This window comes from Mandrillus leucophaeus, unplaced genomic scaffold (assembly GCF_000951045.1).
Source record: "Mandrillus leucophaeus isolate KB7577 unplaced genomic scaffold, Mleu.le_1.0 Scaffold58, whole genome shotgun sequence".
NCBI classification, from domain to species: domain Eukaryota; kingdom Metazoa; phylum Chordata; class Mammalia; order Primates; family Cercopithecidae; genus Mandrillus; species Mandrillus leucophaeus.
Genome location: NW_012106252.1, coordinates 4,181,367 through 4,192,554, shown reverse-complemented (window position 1 = coordinate 4,192,554; position 11,188 = coordinate 4,181,367). Strand labels below are relative to the sequence as shown.

The 11,188-nt window shown below is 44.2% G+C and overlaps 1 protein-coding gene across 1 annotated transcript in view; it reads left to right on the top strand.

Moving 5' to 3' along the window:
- Positions 1 to 11,188, top strand: part of CDK12 (cyclin-dependent kinase 12) — an 88,309-nt gene that overhangs the window by 43,317 nt on the left and 33,804 nt on the right. Inside the window, exon 5 of the mRNA XM_011999044.1 lies at positions 2,945 to 3,179. Within this exon, the coding sequence (XP_011854434.1) occupies positions 2,945 to 3,179 (235 nt within the window). The remainder of the gene's footprint in view (positions 1 to 2,944; positions 3,180 to 11,188) is intronic.

Genomic DNA, 11,188 nt, shown 5'->3' with positions numbered 1-11,188 from the left:
TTTTTGAGACAGAGTCTTGCTCTGTCGCCCAGGCTGGAGTGCAGTGGCATGATCTCTGCTCACTGCAAGCTCCGCCTCCCAGGTTCACCCCATTCTCCTGCCTCAGCCTCCCGAGTAGCTGGGACTACAGGCGCCCACCACCACGCCTGGCTCATTTTTTTGTGTTTTTAGTAGAGACGGGGTTTCACTGTGTCAGCCAGGATGGTCTTGATCTCCTGACCTTGTGATCTTCCCGTCTTGGCCTCCCATAGTGCGGGATTACAGGCGTGAGCCACCGCGCCTGGCCATACTTCTTTTTTTTTCGTTTTTTGTAGACAGAATCTTGCTTTCTCACCCAGGCTAGAGTACATTGGTGCAATCACAGCTTATTGTAGCCTCGAACTCCTGGGCTCATATGATTCTCTTGCTTCGGCCTCCTGAGTGTCCAGGAATACAGGCAAGCACCATCACACCTAGCTAATTTATAAATTTTTTTGTGGAGATAGTGTCTCACTATTTTGCGCAGTCTGGTTTCCAAAACTCAGGCAATCCTCTCACCTCAGCTCCTCAAAATGTGGGGATTACAGGCATAAGTCACTGAACACAGCCCCAAATTTAAGGGATTGAATTCGTTGATTCATTTTTCTCTCAATTTTTAAATACTACGATTTTATTTTTTTCCTTTCTTTTTTTTGAGACGGAATCTTGCTCTTTTTGCCCAGGCTGGAGTGCAGTGCCGCTGTCTTGGCTCACTGCAACCTCCGCCTCCCAGGTTCAAGCAATTCTCATGCCTCAGCCTCCCTGAGTAGTTGGAATTACAGGTGCATGCCACCACGCCCAAGTAATTTTTGTATTTTTAGCAGTTAGGGTTTCACCATGTTGGCCAAGCTTGTCTCGAACTCCTGACCTCAAGTGATCTGCCCACCTTGGCCTCCGAAAGTGCCGGGATTACAGGCATGAACCCAGCCTCTTTTTTTTTTTTTTTTTTTTTTTGAGATGGAGTTTTGCTCTTGTTGCCTGGGCTGAAGTGCAATGGTGCAGTCTTGGCTCACTGCAACCTCTGTCTCCTGGGTTCAAGCGATTCTCCTGCCTTAGCCTCCCGTGTAGCTGGAATTATAGGCGCCTGTCATCATGCCTGGCTAATTTTTGTATTTTTTTTTTAGTAGAGATGGGGTTTCACCCTGTTGGCCAGGTTGGTCTCGAACTCCTGACCTCAGTCAGTCCTCCTGCCTTGGCCTCCCAAAGTGCTGGAATTATAGGCGTGAGCCACCACGCCCGGCCAGTACTATGAATTTCACTAATAATTTATAACACATTTATTATGCTGTCCCTGGCATATTGAGTCCTGTTAACTTGTATAAAAACCTTTACAAAATAGTCATCAATAATATGTAACTAATGGGCATGGTTGTGTTACAAATGCAACTTCATTTACAGCAACAAGCAGCAGGCTGGCTCTGGTCTAAGGTCTGTAATTTGCTAACTGACTTAGGTCATTAAAGTCTAATAAGACAGGCTGAGCACAGTGGTTTATGCCTCTAACCTCAGCACTTTGGGATGTTGGGATGGAAGGATTGCCTGAGCCGAAGAGTTAGAGACCAACCTGGGTACCATAGCAAGACCCTGTCTCTACAAAAAGTGAAAAACATTAACTGGGTGTGGCAGCGTGTGCCTGTATTCCCAGCTACATGAGAGGCTGAGGTGGAAGATTTGCTTGAGCCCAGGAGTTTGAGGCTGTAGTGAGCCATGATCATGCCACTGCGCTCCATCCTGGGCAACAGAATGAGACTCTGTCTCAAAAAAAGATAGAAAAAGGCTGAGTGTGGTGACTGACGCCTGTAATCCAAACACTTTGGGAAGCCCAGGTGGGCGGATCACCTGAGGTCGGGAGTTTGAGACCAGCCTGACCAACATGGTGAAATCTCGTCTCTACTCAAAATATAAAAATTAACCGGGACTTGGTGGCGCATGCTTGTAATCCCAGCTACACGGGAAGCTGAGGCAGGAGAATGGCTTGAACCCAGGAGACGGAGGTTGCAGTGAGCTGAGATAGTGCCACCGCACTCCAGCATGGGTGGCAGAGTGAGAGTCTGTCTTAAAAAAACAGCCTAGTAATGCAACCCGATCAGGACAGTTGCCCCCACGAAGAGGTGAGTAGTCCATACAGTACTAGACTAGGAATCAGAAGATTAATTCCTTTTTTTTTTTTTTTGAGAAGGAGTCTGGCTCTGTCGCCCAGGCTGGAGTGCAGTGGCGCGATCTCGGCTCACTGCAAGCTCCGCCTCCCAGGTTCCCACCATTCTCCTGCCTCAGCCTCTGCAAGTAGCTGGGACTGAAAGTGACCGCCACCACGCCTGACTTATTTTTCGTATTTTTAGTAGAGATGGGGTTTCACTGTGTTAGCCAGGATGGTCTTGATCTCCTGACCTCGTGATCCGCCCATCTCGGCCTCCCCAAGTGCTGGGATTACAGGTGTGAGCCGCCATGCCCGGCCTTTTTTTTTTTTTTTTTTTTGAGAAGGAGTCTTGCTTTGTTACCCAGGCTGGAATGCAGTGGCACCATCTTAGCTCACTGCAACCTCCAGCTCCTGGGTTCAAGTGATTCTCCCGCCTCAACCTCCCAAGTAGCTGGGATTATAGGCACGTGCCACCCATGCCCAACTAATTTTTGTATTTTTTTTTTGGTCGAAATGGGGTTTCACCATGTTGGGCAGGCTGGTGTTGAACTCATGACCTCAAGTGACCCGCCCTCGGCCTCCCAAAGTGCTGAGATTACAGGCATCTGCCACCGCGCCCAGCCACAGAAGATTAATTCAAATGTTAGCTCCGTTATTTATTATTAGGAAGGGCTAATTATTCAACTACTCTTAGTTTCAGTTTCTTCATCTATAAAATTCAAGGGTTTTTTCTAGACAGTCTATGGTCAACTCCAAAATTATATTAGGATTGAGGCATTGTTACTTCAGCATTCTTTTTTTTTCTTGTTTTTAATTTTTTTTCGTCTTATGTAGGTGCCTTTTACCTTGTATTTGAGTATATGGACCATGACTTAATGGGACTGCTAGAATCTGGTTTGGTGCACTTTTCTGAAGACCATATCAAGTCGTTCATGAAACAGCTAATGGAAGGATTGGATTACTGTCACAAAAAGAATTTCCTGCATCGGGATATTAAGTGTTCTAACATTTTGCTGAATAACAGGTAACATAGTAACCAAATAAGATTAATTTCTTTCCTCTTCTCCTCTGACCTTTTTAGTTTCAAATGGTTAATTGGTATTATAATTAGACCTAATAGTGCAGTATTCGCACACACATTGCGTTTTTAGTGATATTCCCTATGTTCAGTGTGGGAGAAACATGCCTGCTCCTTCAGTTGTTCTTGAGCCTTTCTCAGTTACCAGCTTTCTGAGTAGACATTGATGTGCAGTTGGTGATTGGCCTTTTCTGCCCAGTACTTACTCATAGGTTTTAATAGTATAAACAAGCAGGAATCTGGTGATGAACAGGTGTTAATTCATCAGAAGTTTTTTATTATCTGCTTTCTTCTTTTCTGTTTATTTGCCTATACTGCATTGGTAATATCAGAAGTATTATGCATAGTAGGGTTTTTTTTTTTTTTGAGACGGAGTTTCACTCTTGTTGTCCAGGCTGGAGTGTAGTGGCGTGATCTCAGCTCACTGCAACCTCCACTTCCCAAGTTCAAGTGATTCTCCTGCCTCAGCCTCCCGAGTAGCTGGGATTACAGGCACCCAGCACCATGCTCGGCTAATTTTTGTATTTTTAGTAGAGATGGAGTTTCACTATATTGGCCAGGCTGGTCTCGAACTCCTGACCTCGTGATCCACCCGCCTTGGCCTCCTAAAGTGCTGGGATTACAGATGTGAGCCACCGCGCCTGGCACACTAGTTTTTTTGTTTGTTTGTTTTTGAGACAGAGTCTTGCTCTATCACCCAGGCTGGAGTGCAGTGGCATGGTCTCAGCTCACCTCAAGCTCTGCCTCCTGGGTTCACGCCATTCTCCTGCCTCAGCCTCCCGAGTAGCTGGTATTACAGGCGCCCGTTGCCACGCCCAGCTGATTTTTTGTTTTTTTAGTAGAGATGGGGTTTCACCATGTTAGCCAGGGTGGTCTCGATCTCCTGACCTTGTGATCCGCCCGCCTCGGCCTCCCAAATTGCTGGGATTACAGGTGTGAGCCACTGCGTCTGGCCCTGGCACACTAGTTTTTTTAACAGCCTACTTGCTGAGGAATAAAGAACAAATCTGGTACCATTTAAATCGGGCAAGTGTTTAGTTCTTTAGGTAATTAGGTTGGTTACCTCTATTTTTGTCTGATTGACTCATTGTTTTAAACATTTCGGTTCAGTTTTATCTGGCAGACATTATATAGGAAAAAGGAAAGATTATGACACATTTCCTCTCTTTATGGTGTAAAATAACCAATCGTGCATGGTTTCCTGGGACTTTCCAGATTTTAGCTCTAAAAGGCTCACATGCGATGATTGAACACTGGAACTCAAAACTTTTGCAGGAGAAATAAATTACTCAGTTCAGTAAACTTTTATTAAGCTCAATTTTTTTTCCCTTTGAATTTGAGAGTATCTGGAAAGATATATCCTTGAGGAATGAATAAGAATTTATCTGAACAACTGATAGTGGGTGATCAAATTTCTAGGCAGAAGAAGCTGCATGCCACAAAAGCACATAAACATGAAAATAACACGTTATGTCTGGAAACCTGTAAACAGGTCAGTATTTCTAGAGTAAGAAGAGGGAAGCACATAATGGCCAAGAGATGAAGCTGGATAGTTACATGGAGCCCATTTATGGATCTTGTATGCCCCACTGAGGAACTTAAACTTTATCTGTATTTGACAAGGATCAGCATAACTTGAACCCAGGAGGTGGAGGTTGCAGTGAGGTGAGATCATTCCAGCCTGGGCGACAGAGCGAGACTCCATCTCAAAAAAAGAAATAATCTTAGACTGAGTCTAATCATTCTGTTGCCCAGGCTAGAGTTCAATGGCAGGATCTCACTGCAACCTCCAACTCCTGGCTTCAGGTGATGCTCTTGCCTCAGCCTCCTGAGTAGCTGGGATTACAGGTGTCCGCCACCATGCCCAGCTAATTTTTCTTTTTTTAGTAGGGATGGGGTTTCACCATATTGGCCAGGCTGGTCTTGAACTCCTGACCTCAAGTGATCTGCCTGCCTTAGCCTCCCAAAGTGCTGGTATTACAGGCGTGAGCCACTGTGTCCGGACAAAAGAGTATTTCTTTTTTTTTTTTTTTGAGAAGGAGTCTGGCTCTGTCACCCAGACTGGAGTGCAGTGGCGCGATCTCGGCTCACTGCAAGCTCTGCCTCCCAGGTTCCCACCATTCTCCTGCCTCAGCCTCCGCGAGTAGCTGGGACTACAGGTGCCCGCTACCATGCCTGGCTTATTTTTTGTATTTTTAGTAGAGATGGGGTTTCACTGTGTTAGCCAGGATGGTCTCGATCTCCTGACCTCGTGATCCGCCCATCTCGGCCTTCCAAAGTGCTGGGATTACAGGTGTGAGCCACCGCGCCCAGCCAAGAGTATTTCTTTATGTTGCTTTCTCTGACTCATAATTCCTAGTAAAGTTGGAGGTTGGTGACTCTCCATCTATAATAAATAATGCATAAAGAACTTCTGGCCTATAGTATAATATACTTTCTGCTGTTCCCTTTACTCCTCCATGAGGAGATGTCTCAAAGCAGGGAATAATTGCAGCTCCGTTTGGTGTCCTTTCTGGTGGGTAAGGCCCCTTTTTCTTCCTGACTTTCCAGAGTCAGAAAGCTGATGAGGTCCCAGACTAAATTGAATTTCCTCCTCAGGTTGCTAAGCAGGATACAGGAATCCCATGGTCTAGCCTCATCCATCCAGCCTCTTCCCTTACCCAGTTAGCTGTGTCTACTCAGACCTCTGGGTGAGACGGCCTGGAGAAAACAGTGAAGGGTTGTCAGCTGGGCAAGGAAAAGAGAACAGTTGGCAAGAGAGAGAGAGAAGACCAGAGTTGGATTCCTTGATGTTCATTATATTTTAATTACAAAGTATAAATGAGACCAAATCATTTTATATAGAAGAGAGACGCAGTCAGTCTTCTGTTTTGGAAAGGTCGCCAAATTATCACTTTATGCTCATAAACTGGAGGCAGAGAGACCCTCTAAGAACTTTGTAAGAAGTGGTCAGTGCTTGAAATAACCCAGACACTACTAGTAGGGATGGACTCAGTAGATCTGTAGACTTTGGTTGAATGAGTGAATGGTAGATAGTGAATTAGAGAAAGTAAGATCACTCACAGGTTTCTGACTTGAAAACTATCTAGATGGGTGGCACTACTAGCCAATACAAGGAAGACGGAAGAGTAGGATGGATGGGGTAACAGGCAAATCTCTTTTGGATATGTCTTTTATATATCCAGGGTAGTGATATTTAATAACATATGGTCATTTGGGAATTCCAAACTACCAGTACAGATTTGGTAGTTACCAAACATAGGAAATATGTCAGAAATGTCACCCAAGAGAAATTGTCAGAGAGATAGGAAGAAAATAAGGAAAATATGAATGCAGGATAGGCAAGTTTAAGAAGGGAGTGATCATTGATGTCAGATGATGCAGGCAAATTATAAGAGAATCTGAAAATTAAAAGGTCAGTAGTGATATTAGTGTGGAGTAAGGGGATGAGTAGCACAATTAATGAGAAGGTAGTGGTAGGGGGTGTCTTTAATTTTTAATTTTAAGGATGGCAGATATTTGAATATATTTAAATGCTAAGGGGAGGCCAACGTGGTGGCTCACGTGTGAAATCTTAACACTATGGGAGGCTTTGAGCTGGGCAGGTCACTTGATGCTAGGAGTTCGAGACCAGCCTGGCCAACATAGCAAAACTCTGTCTCTACTAAAACTACTAAAATTAGCTGAGCTTGGTGGTGCACGCCTCTAATCCCATCCCAGGCCCAGGAGGCCAAGGCATGAGAATTGCTTGAACCTGGGACGCAGAGATTGCACCACTGCACTCCAGCCTGGGTGACAGAGCAATACTCTGTCGCAAAAAAAAAAAAAAAAAAATGCTAAGGAGAGAGAATATCTGTACAAAGGGAGCAGTTAAAGATTTGGGGGCTGGGCGCAGTGGCTCACGCCTGTAATCCCAGCACTTTGGGAGGCCGAGGTGGGCGGATCATGAGGTCAGGAGATCGAGATCATCTTGCTCAACATAGTAAAGCCCTGTCTCTACTAAAATACAAAAAATTAGCTGGGTGTGGTGGCACGTGACTGTAATCCCAGCTACTTGGGAGGCTGAGGCAGGGGAATCACTTGAACCTGGGAGACGGAGGTTGCAGTGAGTTGAGATCGCGCCACTGCACTCCAGCCTGGCAACAGAGCAAGACTCCGTCTCGGAAAAAAAAAAAAAGGCCGGGTGTGGTGGCTCACACCTGTAATCCCAGCACTTTGGGAGGCCAAGGTGGGCGGATCACGAGGTCAAGAGATCGAGACCATCCTGGCCAACATGGTGAAACCCCATCTCTACTGAAAATAGAAAACTAACTGGATATGGAGGCACATACCTGTAGTCCCAGCTACTCAGGAGGTTGAGGCAGGAGAACCGTTTGAACCTGGAAGGCGGAGGTTGCAGTGAGCTGAGATTGCGCCACCGCACTCCACCCTGGTGACAGAGCGAGATTCCGTCTCAAAAAAAATAAATAAATAAAAAATAAAAAAGATTTGGCAAAGAACCAAAATAATTTAAAGGAGCAAGGTTCTAGAATAGATGGGATCGAGGCCACAGGTGGAGGGATTGATTACCCTTGGTCAAGAAAAGAGATTGACATACTTTTTATATATTGTTGAACCTTGAACAACGCGGGTTTCAACTGTGGCATGTCCACTTATACACAGATTTTTATCCAACCAAAGACGAATAAAAAACAATGTTTGCAGTATATAAAACTTGTGTATATGGAGTACCAGTGTTTCATATATGCTGTTTCTGTAAAACCTACTACAGGACTTGAGTTTGCTTGAATTTTGGTATATATGGGAGTCTTGGAACCAATTCCGTAGATATACTGAGGGATAACTAATTAAAAGGAAAGAGGAAAGTAAGATTATAGATGGAAGTAGGTTTACTGGAAAAAGGTAGGATGTTAAGTACCTCTCACCTAATGACTTTAATTTTTTCACTGAAAAAGGTCATTTATTAAGTAAGTGTAAGAGGGTAGGGGATGGATTAGAGCGTTAAGGAGAATGCCAAAGGTCTGTAATGACAGCCATGCTGAATGGAAGTTGCTGATTACAGGCAAGTAAAAGGACTAATCAGTAGCATTCAGGAATTAACAGAGAGAGGAAGTCACACATTTTGCAGTGGCACCATACAATATGATTATATGATTTTTTATTTTTATTTTTTTTGAGATGGAGTCTCACTCTGTCACCCAGGCTGGAGTGCAGTGGCGCTATCTCGGCTCACGGCAACCTCTGCCTCCCGGGTTCAAGCAGTTCTCCTGCCTCCGCCTCCCGAGTAGTTGGGACTACAGGCGCGTGCCACCACACCTGGCTAATTTTTGTATTTATAGAGACGGGGTTTCACCATGTTGGCCAGGCTGGGTCTCAAACCTCTGACCTCAAGTGATCCACCCACCTCAGCCTCCTAAAGTGCTAGGATTACAGGTGTGAGCCACCACGCCCGGCCAGTTATATGATTTTTATTCTTTGCACTTGTGTTCAGCTCTCTAGGTAGAACAGAAAAGGCAAATTTTCTAATGATCCTGAATTAGGGACTTATGGATTAGCTATATCACAAGCTAAGGGAACCAGGAAGACAGTAGTTTGGTTAATTAACCAAGGGGTCCAGGCAGGCAAGGGAAGGAAGTATTATGTGAGAGAGGGCTGAACTGGGAGTGAGTGGAGGCACTGTGTACTTGAAGGTCTTGTCAAAAGGCAAAAATGTTAAACCATGGTCTGAGAAAGAATTCTCCACATATTTCTGTATTCATCTTATTCCTTTGAGACAGGACAAACAATATGATGGCACTTCTTTTGTATTTTATTTTTATTTATTTATTTATTTTGTATTTTATTTTTTGAGATGGAGCCTCGCCGTGTCACCCAGGCTGGAGTGCAGTGGCACAATCTCGGCTCACTGCAACCTCGGCCTCCCGGGTTCAAGCGATTCTCCCGCCTCAGCCTCCCAAGTGGCTAGGACTACAGGTGTCCACTGCCACGCCCATCTGATTTTTGTATTTTTAGTAGAGACGGGGGTTTCACCAGGCTGGTCTCAAACTCCTGACTTAAATGATCCGCCTGCCTTGGTCTCCCAAAGTGTTGGGACTACAGGCGTGAGCCACTGCACCCAGCCTGTTCTATTTTATATTGCAAAAAGTTACCAATACTTCCACACTTCATAGTGAGTCATCTTAATGGTTTAGTTGAAAGGAAAAGCAGGAGTCAGTAAAAGTGCTATCAGCGGCCTGGCGTGGTGGCTTATGCCTGTAATCCCAGCACTTTGGGAGGCCAAGGCAGGTGGATCACCTGAGGTAGGGAGTTCAAGACCAGCCTGACCAACATGGAGAAACACCATCTCTACTAAAAATACAAAATTAGCCATGAGTGGTGGTGCATACCTATAATCCCAGCCATTCGGGAGGCAGAGGTTGCAAGTGAGCCGAGATAGTGCCATTGCACTCCAGCCTGGGCAACAAGAGTGAAACTCAGTCTTTTTTTTTTTTTTTTTTTTTAAAGTGCTATCAACAGGTTCTATAGCAGACTAAATTCATTTAATAAACATTTATTTAGTACCTAGTATGAGCCAGGCAGGAGATATGTTAGATGCTGGTGATATTCAGGTCTACCCTGATTTCTGTAACTATATATCCATTTCCATTTTAACTTTCAGTCATACTATGTGCCTTGAATCTTGAATCGTTTCAGGCTTTCAGAGTAAGGATGCCAAGTAATTTGAGGAATCATCTTTGTCTCAATATAAGTTAACTATTTTCTTTCTGCTTTTCTCACAATTTGCTTATAAATTGAACTTAATGTAATGGTGTTTGGAGCAAATGGATAAGGTACCTTTAACTTGACTAGGAATAAGCATTGATTTAATGTAGAAGTTTGTTGCTGGTAGTTACCTTGTTTTAATATTGTCCCATGTTCATATCTTGGGGAGCACCTCTTGGCCTTTTTTCTGTACTACATATTGAGTATCCCCTGTGCTTGAGACAAGAATTCTTTTGGATTTCAGATTTTTTTAGATTTTGGAATATTTACATTATATTTACTGGTTCTGAACATCCCAAATCTGAAATGTTCCAGTGAGTATATCCTTTGAGTATCATGTTGGCACTCAAAAAGTTTCAGATTTTGCTTCAGACAGAGATGGGGGGAAAGGGTTCTGAAAAATTTTGGATTTCAGATTTTTGGATTTGGATGCGCAATCTGTATCTCATTTTTTTGCCTGATCTGAGCTATTAGACACCTACACCAGCTTCCTGTAAGAGAGTGAGCTGGCTTTTCATGCCCTAAGAGGTAGGAAGGCTGTAAATATGACTAAGGAGGTTACATGAATTTAGATAATTATCATTAATCCAAAGTAGTCAATAAATAGTTGTTGGGTTTTTTTGCATTGTCCACCCCCTCCAATGAATGAATAGTTTTTAAATAGATTCCCAACATTTTGCCTTGCAGTTTTCAAAATTATTCCTTCATGCAGGAGGAGAGAGAGCATCAGGAAAAATAGCTAATGCTTGCTGGGCTTAATACTTTGGTGATGGGTCAAGAGGTGCAGCAAACCACCATGGAACACATTTACCTGTGTAACAAACCTGCACATGTACTCTGGAACTTAAAAAAAAAAAAAAATTCCTTTATATCACTGTCAAGGATAGAATACTGAGCAGAGGCCAGTCATGGTGGCCCATGCCTGTACTTCCAGCCCTTTGGGAGGCTGAGGAGGGAGGATCACTTGAGCACAGGAATTTAAGACCAGTCTGGGCAACACAGGGGAACTCTGTCTCTACAAAAAAATAAAATAATTAGCTGAGCATATTGGTGCATGCCTGTAGTCCCAGCTACTCGGGAGGCTGAGGCTAGAGAATCACTTGAACCCGGGAGATCATCAAGGCTGCAGTGAGCCACAGTTGCACCACTGCACTCCAGCCTGGGTGACAGAGTGAGACTCTGTCTCAAAAAAA